The 13,806-nt window shown below is 49.1% G+C and overlaps 1 protein-coding gene across 2 annotated transcripts in view; it reads right to left on the bottom strand.

The window, feature by feature from the left end:
* FAT3 (FAT atypical cadherin 3) overlaps window positions 1-13,806 on the bottom strand; it is a 519,284-nt gene that overhangs the window by 45,223 nt on the left and 460,255 nt on the right. For both annotated transcript variants that reach the window (XM_045892830.1, XM_045892831.1), the window contains exons 13-18: window positions 12,557-12,946; window positions 9,747-9,961; window positions 9,074-9,211; window positions 7,965-8,108; window positions 4,942-5,139; window positions 991-1,789 (exon numbers count right to left, since the gene is read on the bottom strand). In XM_045892830.1, coding sequence (XP_045748786.1) covers window positions 991-1,789; window positions 4,942-5,139; window positions 7,965-8,108; window positions 9,074-9,211; window positions 9,747-9,961; window positions 12,557-12,946 — 1,884 coding nt within the window. The remainder of the gene's footprint in view (window positions 1-990; window positions 1,790-4,941; window positions 5,140-7,964; window positions 8,109-9,073; window positions 9,212-9,746; window positions 9,962-12,556; window positions 12,947-13,806) is intronic.

Below are 13,806 nucleotides of genomic sequence, written 5' to 3'. Positions count from 1 at the left end.
TACAAGCTGCCCTCTGGCCTGGAATGTTCTTCCTCCCCTACCTGTTCCCATGCGTCTGATTCCTACTTATCCTTTATTCCAACCCGTCAGGAGACCTTCCGTCTTGATGGGTCCTCCTGAGGGATTTTGTACTTCCCCTAGCAATACTTAATGCATGGGCTCCTGCTAGCCTGCTGGTCTGTGCTGCTCAGTGAGCTGTACGCTCCACGGGGAGAGGGGCTCACCTTGTCTTGCTTACCCCTGGCCCGGCATCTCTCATGGTAGCTTGGCCCGTCCTGGGTGGTCAGTAAACATTTTGCTGAATGAGCGAATGAACGAATGCATGCTTATCAGGAATGGCGGCCTGGTCTACTCAGATCATGGGCAGCGTGAGGGAACTCCAAACCAGACTCACCGTTACAGGATCCCAGGACCCACCACGACCTGAGCCGAGGCAGACATTTAACGACTGAGCCACCCAGGTGCCCCACAAAGCTGTTTAAGTATAAACCCTGCAGGATTATAAGCTGAGCATTCTGACTCCAGCTCAGTTGGTTTTCTTATCTCACAGCTAGTCTTGGGGCAAGATTCGCGCCACAGTCCCTGCAGTCTACCCATCTACCCTCAGAAAACCATAAATTGAAGTGGATTAAGCAGAAGGAAAGGATGCAGTACAGGAAGAAAGGATTCTGAAATTCCAAAAAGCATTTTTTAATCATGTTTCTTCCAAATTATTTTTATTTGCCATACACATCACTGGAAACATACTTTGTATATCTCTTCACCTTCCCTATTGCTAATGTAGCTATATGTCTTTTTCTTTGGAATGACTGGTAACCATGAAAAGTGACAAAACAATGTGTCAGCTCCTGTCTGTCTGGAGAACTTCTGAGTGATTATTCATTCCTATAGAAACTGGTTTTTGAGTGGTCCAAACGCAGTATATTTTGAACCCCCAGCAGTGGGGATTCACATTCCTCTTTGGGTTGTGCCTAATAAACGCAGACTCACCGTTACAGGTGCAGCGCACGTTCCTGTAGAAACGCGGGCACACGAAGCTGATGCGCGCTGTGCTGTAGGTCAGGAGTGCATGGGAATCCAGGGACAAGCCCTGCTCGCAGTGCTGCTCCTGACAGTCCAGCCCCGAGCAGTTTTTCTCCAGGATGGCTGAGATGCGCATGACGTTCTCCAGATGTCTCCTGGCATTGGACAGCTTCTGGATCAGGTAGGCTGGCTTGTAGAACTCACTGCTGTGCATTTCCACGGCAAACAGCATGTCCAGCTGGTTGGTCCCCGCCACGGGCTGGATGCTGATGATGCGCAGGGTGTCCTGCTTCTGGGTGAGCACAGCGTTGCGCAGGGTGCGCCGGAAGCCATGCATGTGCAGCCCCACGAAGTCCTCGGGGGACACGTTCTCAAAGCGGATGGTGACGGTGTTCTGCAGCATCTCATGCACCAGCTGCTCCACGTGCACGACCACATCGATGGGCACCTGGAAGCGGCCATCGCTCACGGACACGTTCAGCACATACTTGCCGCTGTCCAGGCCCCCCAGGGCGATGATCTTCCCGTCGTGACTGTTCACTTTGAACAAGCTTTTCTGCTCCGATTTCAGGGCAAACGTGAGCACGTCATACATGTCTTGATCTGTGGCATGGATCTTCCCAATGACCCCCCCCGGAAAATCATCCTCCATGGTGACAATGTAAATCTCCAGGGGGATGGCTGTGGGCTTGTGGATACTTTCCTCGATGACCCGCACGTGGATGTAGGAGTGAGAGACCTGCTGGGGTTTGCCCGAGTCTTTTGCCTAAAACAACCAAGAGGGAGAAAAGCAAGGAACTCAGAAAAAGCAGAATCATTTAAAAACCAACAAAACTCAGAGAGGAGATGTTTATTCCTTTACCCGCGTTTGCTTCTTCCTCCATCCCCTGCTCCTGTTCGGCGAAATGCCGAAGATGGGCGATGCAGGCAGAGGAGTGATTTATCACCTGTGGTCCCCACGTGTACACTCGGTTATGGACGATAAAACATGTCCGCACAATCTAGCCATTGGGGGTGAACAGGAAGGGGGACAGAGGGTGCTGTGAGATCTGATATGCCTGCAACACGCTGGCCTGGTTTTCTTCTTGAACAGAAGCCACCGGGGAACGTCACGCATAAAGTGGCGTTCTCACTCGGAGGAGTAATCTTTGCCCTCTTTGCATTCTTTCCTTTGGATTGGGCCAGGGAACACCTTTCAAGAAATACCATGAGCTGTGAATTATACAATATGAAGGTTTAGAATTAAAAAAATGGGAGGCAGAAAAGGGAAAAATAGGTAGCCTGAGAAAAACTTTGTCTTCCTTCTATATATAAGAATTGATAGGGGTGCCTCGGTGGCTCAGTTGGTTAAGCTTCTGCCTTCCGCTCAGGTCATGATCCCAGGGTCCTGGGATCGAGCCCTGTGTCAGGTTCTCTGCTCAAGAGGGGGCCTGCTTCTCCCTCTCCCTCTGCCCTTCCTCCCTGCTCATGTGTTCATTCTCTCGCTCTGCTCTCTCTCTCAAATAAATAAATAAAATCTTAAAAAAAAAAAAAAAAAGAATTGATAGAAGAACCACCCTGACAGCAGATGTTTGCTGAACACCTGCCATGGGCCACACGGTGGTAGGACATGCCGTAGAGCTTCCAAGATGGGCAGATTCAGATTCCCACGGACTGGGTCCCCAGGGGAGGTATCTGAGGATGGAGGGCCGAGGTGGACTCTGCAGGTCAGATGGGGGCGGAGGAGATATGTCCTCGTAGGTGGAAGCCAGTGTAAAAGCAGGGACCTGGGCATCCCAGACCTGAGTTTGAATCTCAACTCTGGCCTCGAGGAAGTGACTAAACATTTCGGAACTTCGATTTTTGTACCTTTCATCTGCGTATACGAGTAGTATCTCCTTCACAGGATTCTGGTATTGTGGGGATTAAAAGACACGGTGATGGCAAAGTGCTTGGCACAGGTCTGACCCTGGAAGTACTTAGTACATCAGAGTTAATGTGATCAACTATGGGAGGCAGAGATGCTGACAGGGAAAAGCCATGTAGGAGGAGGGAAGTTTAGCAAATGAGGTTGACCTTGAAGTCAAACTGTGGAGGGCCTTGAAGGACAGTGATGAGTGTGGACCTCATAGGCCAGAGGTTGCTCACTCAAACATCAGAGAGCAGAGAGGTGACAGAAAGGTGTGAAGCTGCTGGGTGTGAGGTGACAGATTAGTGGGCCTGTGGACTGAGCGGGACTGGAGAACCATGTCTGCCGAAGGACTCCAAGATTCAAAATCGGAGAGTATGGGCCTGGAGTTCAGCCTGCAGACCCCAAGTTTTCAGGCACTGGGGAGCCACAGAGGCTTTAGCTCAGGGCAGGAGTTGGCACATCTATTCTGTAAAGGGCTAGATAAGAAATCGTTTTAGGCTTTGGGGTTATATGATCTCTATCAACTAATCAACTATGTTTCCAGTGTGGAAGCAGCCAGAGCATATGGAAACAAATGGGTAAGGCCACATTCCAGTAAAATTTCATGTATAAAAACAGGCTGAGGCCAAGATGTGGTCCTAGGGCTGTAGCTGATCGACCCCTGGTTTAGGGGACTGTCATAACCAAAGTGGAATGATTAACCTGGGAGGGGCAGAGGCTGAGAAAAGAATGAGGCTGAGGCCAGAGGAGTCACCTGGGGGGCTCCTGCAACAGTGAGCGTATGGGGCGGTACAGGATAAAGTGGGGAAAGCACAAAGGAAATGTAACTGATGCATGCGGGGACCTTATGAAGGCAGAAACTCAGCATTTGGTGGTAGTTTAACTTTAGGGACGAGGACGAGAAAGCTCTCTGTGGTGTTCCCAAAGTCTGAGATGCAGAATCTACTCTCTACCCCATGGGCCACATGGTGATAGGCCATGCCGTAGAGCTTCCGAGATGGGCAGATTCCCATGGACTGGGTCCCCAGGGGAGGTGTCTGAGGATGGAGGGATGAGGGGGCAGGCAAGGAACCATACTAGCTTCTGTGGGAAAGCACTAAACATCTCTCCTTGCTCTTTGTACCTATACTGTGATATAAAATTATTTACATAGTATTGTTGGAGGAGTGGGAGGCAACTGGAGCGTTCACTGACGTGCTCAGAGCAAAAAGTCATTAATCTGGAAGGTTTCTTGGAGCAGAGTAAGCCATAACTTACCCAAAGAAGTAATGAACCCAGTGAAATGCTACCCAAATATAAATAATTATTATTGTTATTATTTCTACCATTAATAAGACTTGGGTTGCCCTCTGTGGCAACTGTGAGTAAAAAAAAGTCACTTGGTTTCACAGATGGGAACCAAATCTTGGTACGGGCAAAATTAATTCCTGGGGACTCACTTCTTGCTCCTAGCCACACTCTTCCCATAGCTGCCACTTTTGCCTCTTTGTCCTATTTCATTTTACACAGGCCACTGCTCTTGGGGAAGCTGAGATGTTGGGAGGCCATGGCCATCCGAGGGCTTGGCCCCCTCCTCCCTCCCTGGGTCAACTCACCAAACTAAGGTCTCTTCAGAAGCAGAGCCCACGATATGCCTCAATCACATTAGGACAAAGATCAGTAGCTCTGATAGGTAGAAAAATGTGGCAACTTCTATTCAGTATAGTGCAGCAAGCCTTGACCAATGAGCTGTCTCTGAGGGTCAGGTAGAAGCCCAGGAATTCGGAGAATGCAGATTTCGGCCCAGCGAATGTCTGCCTGACACTCTATGGGAATGTCCCTTCTGAACAATGACGCTTCCTTCCTGTTCAATTTCACACAAAGAGGCCGCTTTTATTGGTGTGAAATTGAAATTGAGATTAAAAGGGGAACATGCCTGCACAGTAATGAATTATGTTGACTCGCTCACCAAAGAAAACCCATCCAACGGGCGCAGAAACCAGCACAAGGGAAAGGTGGCCTGACGCGGCCAGAGGACGGGGCCGTACCTGGACACACAGCACGTACTCCGGGGACTCCGTGTGCCTGAAGACCACGGCGGACCGCAGGATCCCATGCAGGTCCAAGACGAACTCCTCCTCTTCGTTTCCCGACAAAATTGAGAAGGAGAAAGGAGGCCCATTGTGGAAGGAGTCTCTGTCTGTCACCACCAGCTGCAAGATGCTGGTGCCTACTGGCTTGTTTTCCTGCATGCGAGAGGATATTAAAACAGAAGATAAAATTACACCTCTCTTCACATTGAAAAAAACCCCATCATTACGGCTAGAAAACAGGGCATTCAGCAGAAGGGGTTCCCTGTGGTATTATCTTGTCTTCTGACAGTACGGTGGCGTCCACAGGCGTCATGCTCTGCGTCCTTGGCGGCCTCCCCACAACCGCCCCGTGAGACCGTGAGCTGCAGGTGAGCACAGGAGGGCCTCCCAGGCGGCGCCGGCTCCACCTTGTCCTTCACAGGATGGAAAGGCCCTGAGTTCACCTAAATGGCTCTCACCAGCCTTTTGTGAGTAGGTTGGAAACCCTCTCCGGCCAAGAAAACATCGCCCTTTCGGGATGGGAAGGCACTTTGTCACACCCGTCACACCACGACCACACTGAGGCCCAACGCTGTGACACAGTGTCACAACATGGAACTTTCTGGGGTGAGGGTGGGGAGACATCCTGGCAACTTCCCAGGAAGTACACAAAGGCATATGCCAGGTGGAAAATGGGCCTTTACACCTCACCCCTCAGAACACAGTTTTGCCGTGTTTCTGGAGGAAAGGGAAAGGGGGTGGACTGTTTCCCAAACTGAGAATGGAGAGAATGAAAATCCTTAAAGTCATCAGAATTTTTGGAAATCCTGATGTTATCATTCAAGCATTATTTTGCAGAACCTCTCTGCCTTTACCCCAAAATAGTAACACAAAGGCTCTTTGTCACTCCTCCTTGGGTCGAAGGTTCTCCTCACTCTGATAACGCCAAATTAAGTTTCTCTGTAGCTCAGGCAAATTGGTTTTCTTGCCCCCCTCTGTTTAGACTTCAGCAAGACCACAGCTTGGGCCTGAAGTCAGTTTCATTAGTCAGGCCTGCTGATGACATCGATTCAGCATTAAATAAGTTACGGTCACAGAGATGGAGACCACGATACAGTGCATGTGGACGGGAGGCATGCACGGGGCAGGCACACTCAAGTTCTAAGTGCTGAATTCGTCTTATGAAAACCATGTGTTGGAATAAGGAAATCATCCTGGGTTGGAAAAAGGGAGGAACGCGCCTTGAAGGAGAAAGAGAAAAGGACCTCAAAGACCTGTGATTTTGCTCCTTCTCTCAACTGGCCTTTTGGTCATCAAGGACCAGACACTGTTTCCCCCTGCCGTCAGCCACAGCACCCCCCCAGCCCAGCGCAGATTTACTATTTCACGGTGACCACACACTCAGCACCACACAAAATAGAAGATTTATTGATTTGCTTGCTCACTTTATAAAGGCCATTTCCTGCACTGGAGAGAGAGAGAGGGAGAGAGAGAATGTGTGCCCCAGGGGTCAGCATCCGAGAAGGAAGCGACAGAGAGAGACAGCGTAGACAGGCTCCGGCGCTGATATGAGCCACGGTCACTGCTCATGGCTGCAATTGTTTCTTTCACTGCTGACTTCCTGTGGTGCATGTGAAACAGTCTGTCAAGGTGATCGATGTGTGTCATAAACCCAAATGTTGAGTAGGCAAAGCCCATTTTGTTTTGGGGCGAGCGTGCAGAGGCTAGGCAAGGTGGACAGTGCCACCGTGGGAGGCCGACCAGGAGGACAGCGATCTTAGAGAAAGGAAAATGCAGGAAGGGGCAGACCCCGGGGCGGGGGTGGGGGTTGGGGGGTGGGTGTAAGCTTGGTGGAAGCCAGAGAGGGAGAAGAAGGCAGGACTGCTGGAAAGAGCATCAGAGAGGAGAAGAAGACCGAAATACCACTGGGGAAGGAATCCGATTTCGCTAAGTGGGAGGCGAGAAGCAGAGGGGCTGCCTGCTCTCGGAGCATGCCTCCTCTCTCGGCCTGACTCCTGGACACCTCAGCGGTGGAGGCGGGGAGCCGGCTGTGGACGGCCAGACTCAGAGTCCTGATGTTATTCCAAAGAAGTCCCTCAAGCCCTGGCTCACTCTCATCTCTCCTTCTACCCACAAAGCCTGCAGACCCCGTGGGAGGTGATTCTGAAGCCAAACCGGATCAGGCAAGAGCTGGTGCTCGGGACTCTTTGAGGCCCCTCACAACACATGTATCAATCCCTGTTGCCTCTAGCTCTTCCATGCCCACAGCATTCCTGGACTGGATTCCCTGACCTTCCCGGAGTTGGGAAGAAGAGGTAGCTCCCCCGCTAGCACCGAGCTCACGAAACATCTTTTGAATAAAAAATGGATGGGAAGAAGAGTCATGCCCCACCGAGAGCTGACTACCAGCCGTAAGCTACTCCATCCTGCAGGTGGATTTAAAGTGCTAAACAAATTGCTTCTGGAAGATTGATTTTAATGCGTAACAGCCCTTTCCTGATGCCCAATCTGTCTTGGACAGAAGAGACGATTTGGAGCAATCCCCCCCCACTGATGCTGGGACAGCACGGAGTGGCAGAAAGGCAGCCTGCCACTGGGGTAAAAAGAGGGCGGTTTCTGCAGAAGACTGACCTGAGTTCAAATCCTCACTCTGCCACTTACCAGCTGCAGGATCGTGGGTGAGCTACTGAACCCCTCAGGCCCTTGGCTCCCTCACTGTAAAGTGGGGGCTGCCTCACCCTCCCACTTCACTGGGCTGTGGTGGGGACAGGCGGTGCATGCAAAGTGCCCGGCGCTTGAAAGAACCCCACTGGCAACAGTGCTCATCAGTGGTTATCAGTCAGCTGCTGCTGTGGAAGAGTCAGGCTCTTGTCATCCCAGCCTCATGACAGGATGAGTTGATAGGAAAAAAAAAAAAATGAAAAAGTGATGAGTAAACCATAGCAGAGGAAGAAGGCTGAGTGCGTAAGGCCCAGTGCTGGCGGGCGAGCTTTGCTCACCTGGATCACAGCGGTATAGTTAGCAGGCGTAAAGACTGGGCTGTTGTCGTTCACGTCCGAAATGTCAATGTTGACAGTGGCCGTCGACGACATCGCAGGAATGCCGCTGTCTACTGCCTGGACCAGCAGGGAGTATCCAGACACCTGCCAAGTACAGAGGGCTGACAGTAACGAAGGGCAGCCTCTCCCTGCCGCTGCCCACACTCAGAGGTGCTGCAAGCCTGGCTGTGCTCTGCTGAAGATCAGCCACCTTCACTCTTGCTTCTCTAGATTGGGGTTTCCCAACCTCGGCACCCCTGACATGAGGGCCTGAGGTAATTCTTGGCTGCCGGGCTGACTTGTGCCCTGTAGGATGTTTGGTGGCACGCCTGGTCTCTACCCACTAGAAGCCAATGTCATTTTCTGCCCATTTGGGACAACCAAAACTGTCCCCAAACATTGCCAAGGGTCCCCTGGAGGGGCAAAACCACCCCTGGTTAGAACCACAGCTCTCAGCCTTTGTTCAAACACAGCAGCTGTCACCCTGATCTTATTTCTCTGTTCTGATCCTTCGGGAGGTACGGGGATATACCACCTGGGGAGGTGTTTCTGCTTTTCAGCACCACTACTGTGACATTTTTTCCCATATTGAATTTCACTCTGAAGACATATATTTTTAGTCAAAACACACAATGTTTAGAAACTTAGTTTAACCTTGGCAGAGGAGGAGTTTTCTGGATCATTCTTTCTGACCTAAATACCTTCAAATGATCCTTTTGTATCTGCACATCTAGGCCTAAAGCTGCCAATGAGACCAGGACCACAGGATGCCAGTGCTGAAGGTACTTTCCTGCCTCCTCGCTTTAGGAAGGACTGAAATTCAAAGCATCCAGAAAGACACATCTTTGCTCTTTCTTTAAAACACCCATAAATAAGAAACTGCCAGTATCTATTGGCAGAAAATTCTTTCTAAGGCTTAACCCAAATATGTCATGCTGTATTTCAGCCCATCCTATTTACTGTCATTATTTGGAATGGAGAATCTTCCTACTTTTACTCAGGGAGCCTGTGCTCAATTCCAGTGAAGGGACTGGTGTCGACAGCAGGGGAACTGGCCCAAACTAGCTTACCCGTTCCCGGTCTAACTTCTTCTTAACCTTTACAAGTCCTAGGACAGGCTCCACAGCAAATTCATTGTCCCGATCTCCATTCACAATGGAAAAATGAATCTGTCCATTGGGCTGGCTATCTGCATCTTCTGCTACTAGCTTCATGGGACACAAGCAAAAAAAAAAAAAAAAAAAAAAAAGAGACAGACATGACATAAGAGACAGAGAAAAGGTTTATTCTTAGGGTCCCAGGTCTTACAAATGGGCATAGCTGTCCTACTCTCTGTGCGTGCGTGCATGCATGTGTGTGTGTGTGTGTGCACGTGCAGAGGGTGGGTGGGACGGATTTATTTTATCCTTAGCCACCTAGTAACTTATTATCTAAGGTCAGAAACTGGTGAGAGCTATCATTAGAAATGTATTCCATGGTCTGTTTTGTTTTCTTGAAAAACATACACTCCAAGGAAGAAAGTAATTATTGGTCACTTATACCTTGCAATAAATGAATTTATCAGACGCTTCCAATGTACAAAAGAAGGAACAGTTGAAAGACTGGTGACTGACTAGCATTCTTGGGGACAAAAAGACCCTGAAAAGAGAAAGTGTGACGAGAATCCAGGATAGATTTTGCCCACTTTTTCACTCTATTTAGGATTATGAGTCCCAGACATCTGGACCTCCCACTGGCACCTACCAAAATGACAGAGTCTCCGACCAAGGCATCTTCACTGATGACAGCACTGTAGACGTCCTGGCTGAACCTGGGTGGGTTGTCGTTCACATCGGTGAGGTTGATGCTGACGGTAGTCACGGCACTGAGAGTGGGTGTGCCCCCATCTTTGGCTTCCACCACCAGGAAAAACTTTTTGCATAATTCATAGTCCAGGACCTCAGAGACAGAAATACCCCCTTTGAAGAAAAATGGGAAGTTTTAGATTTGATTAGGAAAAAAAAACACTGGTCAGCAGTTCCATAATCATGGAAATATTTATAACATCATCTCCAGCCAAGAATTGTAGATATTTAGGAATCTGTTTATTTAATGCCCCACAGAAAGCATCTCAGAGTCTGATTAATGCTGTCAGTTAAAACACAGCAACACTGAAGAAATAAAGTCTTTGACTGTTTTCTACAACAGTTTCTGGACTTCTCTCAAGCAACCCGAAACTCTCTGGCATCATTCGCCCATATGCTGCTAGGGAGAAGGGACAGAAACAAGCTTCCATGATAAGTGTCTCCCGATGATCCCTTAATTGGACCCAGGCAGACAGAGAATGAGCTAAGACGTGGGGGTGGGATTGCATGACCCCCACCTCCCCGTCGGCAAGTCAATACCTGCAGACTTCGCTGATTTCAATTAACCACTTACGTGCCTTGCCAAGTTATAATGTGCTTATCTAAAACTATTACAGCACAAAGAGGGCAAAGAGCTCAGACAGCTGAAGGTACAGTGACCTAATGAAAAGGAAATACCTGGGATTAGTGGTCAAATAGAACGTATGAGTTGAGTGTCCCTGACTACAGGATGTGGTGTCCATGTCACAACGCAATTTAAGTTAAGCAAGTAGAAGAGTTGAAAGCCCCTGGCTGGGTGCCACCCCTAGGAGGGGCTCTGTGAGTGCTTCTCCCTCCCACTCGATCCCTTTCTGGCAAGGTGACCCAATCCTGCACCCTGCAATTGGAAGCTGGTCATCGTCCTGCCTGCAGTGCGGTTCTCAAGGGCATTCACCTCTCTCCCCACTGGAAAACAATCATTAGAACCAAGGTCAGTATGTCACATCCATTCCCATCTCCAGACAGGCACCTTCCCTAGCTGCTAAAGCTGCCCTTCTATTTAAGGTGAGAAACTGAAGTCATACCTATGACCATAGCCTCTTTCTCCCCATAATTAAGTTTTCTTAGCAATTACCACCCTTAGTGCTTTGTTTTGTATTCCAGTCTTGTTATCCAGTGCCAAATTTAAACAGCACTTAACCATTTCCCCATGGTGTTCATATACAATGGCCGTAACTAGACAGACCAAGTCTAACATGTATTTAAATGAGGGAAACCCCATACATTTTAATTCGAAGTAATGACCTTAATAAATGGAGTTACTGCTGGGAGAAGCTGCTAATGCAATTCTTCCATCAATATTTCCACCTTCCTAAACCTAAGGGCGGGGACTGTATCTCCTTCCCTTTTTTGCACATCCCCCCACCCAGAGAGCAATGCTCTTACGAAGTGAGAGTGTGTATTCCAGAATCAGGAAGATCTGGGCTCAAATCCTGGATCCCCCACTGACTCTCAGTGGGCACTGGAGAACTTACTTAATGAAGCTCTGTTTTTCTTGTATGGAAAAGGAGAGAAATAACTAACAATTTAATAGGAATCTGGCATATTCACCATGTCAAGTAAATGTTGCTAATTATGATAGTTTCCTGTTCATGTTAACTGAACTGTCCGAAGGAGAATGCACCTCCTTTTGCCACCTTGCTCAACAAGTGCATTTTCCTTGTGTGATGAGGGAATTATGTCCAACGGACAGGAAGTGGGAGAGACTTACCTTTCTTATCTGAAAAATGGGCCTGCCTTTGACTATGACTATTTATAGGGGAATAGGTAAACGAAGGAGAATATCCATGAAAGTGCTTTGAACACATTAATACAAACACTATAAATACATAGTGGAAAGGTATATTTACTCTTCAAAGAATATCCAAATCTGTTTCTTGAATTACTATCTTTATTTTATCACCATCTTTATGACCCAAAGTGCCCCCAATAGTTAACTCCCTAATGAAAAGAAAGCCCTAGGGTTCTCTTTCTGTTCTCTTGATTTCTTTCTAGACGTGTTTTCCCTAGGTGACGCCAAACCGTCCCTGAGTTTTGCAGAGGGTGTGGTGAGACACGGCAGTGTTCTGATGGGGAGTAGTGGACGGGACCCAAACACAGTGCCAATTCTAGCTGACCGGGGTGCTGAGCTGACGAGGCCTATGTGTCACCATGCACACCACTTCTCAGTGTCTGCTTTGGTAGGTGACCAGAGAGTGGCAGCCTGAGCGTGGACAGGGACAGGTGCATGCTAATGTCTAGGAGCACTTCCACATACATAAACACATGATCCAGATAAAACAACACAAAATGAAACCAAGCAAAAATGGAAAAGACAGGGAAAGAAAGAGACCCTTATGCTCGGTATGCAAATACTACTTCCTGTCCCCATCTATGAGCCACCTTGCTGCTCCCGAGCCTTCCTCCGAGACATCCTGGAGCCCACCCGGAGGTCAAGTGTTTGCTGAGTGAGCCCACAGCTAGGGGCTTTAACACTTGGCAGGGAGGCATCCACAGAAGCAGGTGCCAGAAGGGCCCCTCGGGTCGGCACGCAGGCCCAGCCATAAGATGTGCTTCCGGTGGGAGGGAGGGAGGAGGAGGAAAAAGAGCCCACCCAGAGGGCAGTTAGGTGGTTAAGAGAAGCAGGATATACTGAAGCCGTGAGTTCTAAGTGGGTTGCCGTGTACGCACCTGTCTTTGGGTTGATTCTAAATCGCCCTTGTTCATTCCCAGACCGGATGAGATACGTAATCTCAGCATTCGTGCCGATATCTTTGCTGGTGGCAAAAACAGTGAGCACTTGGGTGCCCGGGGAGGTGTCCTCAGGCACGGTCACCAGGTAGTCCCTCCTCTCGAACACAGGGGGGTTGTCGTTAATGTCCAGGACAGTGATGGTGACCGTGGCAAGAGAGGACAGAGCCTGGCCGGGGCTCTGGTCAGTGGCCTGGACGCTGATGTTGTAGGAGGGCCGCTGTTCTCGGTCCAGCGGCTGCTCCAGGCTGATGATGCCCGACGAGCTGTCGATGGAGAAGAACCCGTCGGCAGAGTCAGCCAGGGAGTACACCACCTTCCTGTTGATGCCTGTGGGAGATGCGAGAAGGTGAGCGACGAGAGCGTACTAGAATAGTACGGCTCTGCTGACTTAGGGGGCCGCACACAGAAGACCAGTGGTGACAGAAACCGACAGCTTTGCTCCTACAAAAGTTTAAAAAATGTACAACTAAATTAAATGGGAAGGAAATGTGAAATATTGGCAAGAAATATCATAAACAGTTGGGTATTCTTCACATATTAAAGAACCCCACACATCTTTTAAGAAAAACTCTAAGATGCTGATAGATATGTGGGTAAAGATGTGCCACAGAAAAAGAAATACATATTAATCCATTCCTTCAACAAATGTGTATCTGGAATCAATGAGGCAGTATTCTAGGTGCTAGAGATTTTAGCAATGGCCAAGAGTCAAAACTTCTTGAGGAAATTATTACACTTAGTGGGAGTAAATAAGACATTAACAAACAATAAAGAGTCAGTAAAATAAATGGCATGTTAGGAGGTAAAAAGGAAGAAAAATAAAGCCATAAGGGGGGGGAATGGGAGTACTGGGGTGGGGGGGAGAGAGAGTGTGGGAGGTCGAGGGAAGGGTGGTAACTTTAAATAAGGTGGTCAGGGAAGGCCTTGACATTTGCATAAAAACCCAAAGGAGGGGAGGGAGTGAACAACGCAGATATCTGCGGGGAGAACAGGGCCGGCAGAAGGACCCACAAGGGCAGAGGTGGAAGCCCCTCTGGTGTGTTGGAGGGCACCATCGAGAGGGCCCGCGTGACCACAGTCAGGAAGAAAGAAGTGGAAGATGGTCTCCGGCTGACAGCAGACTGGGGAGCAGACCGAGTGGGGTTGTGGTGCTGAGGTGGGAAGGCAGCCCAGGGCTCTGGGGCGGG

Source organism: Mirounga angustirostris, unplaced genomic scaffold, assembly GCF_029215605.1.
Source record: "Mirounga angustirostris isolate CCGP_5_RB_7025 unplaced genomic scaffold, mMirAng1.0.hap1 SCAF_13, whole genome shotgun sequence".
In the NCBI taxonomy this organism is placed as follows: domain Eukaryota; kingdom Metazoa; phylum Chordata; class Mammalia; order Carnivora; family Phocidae; genus Mirounga; species Mirounga angustirostris.
Note: the sequence above shows the minus strand (reverse complement) of the source record. Positions and strands in the feature narration are given on the sequence as shown.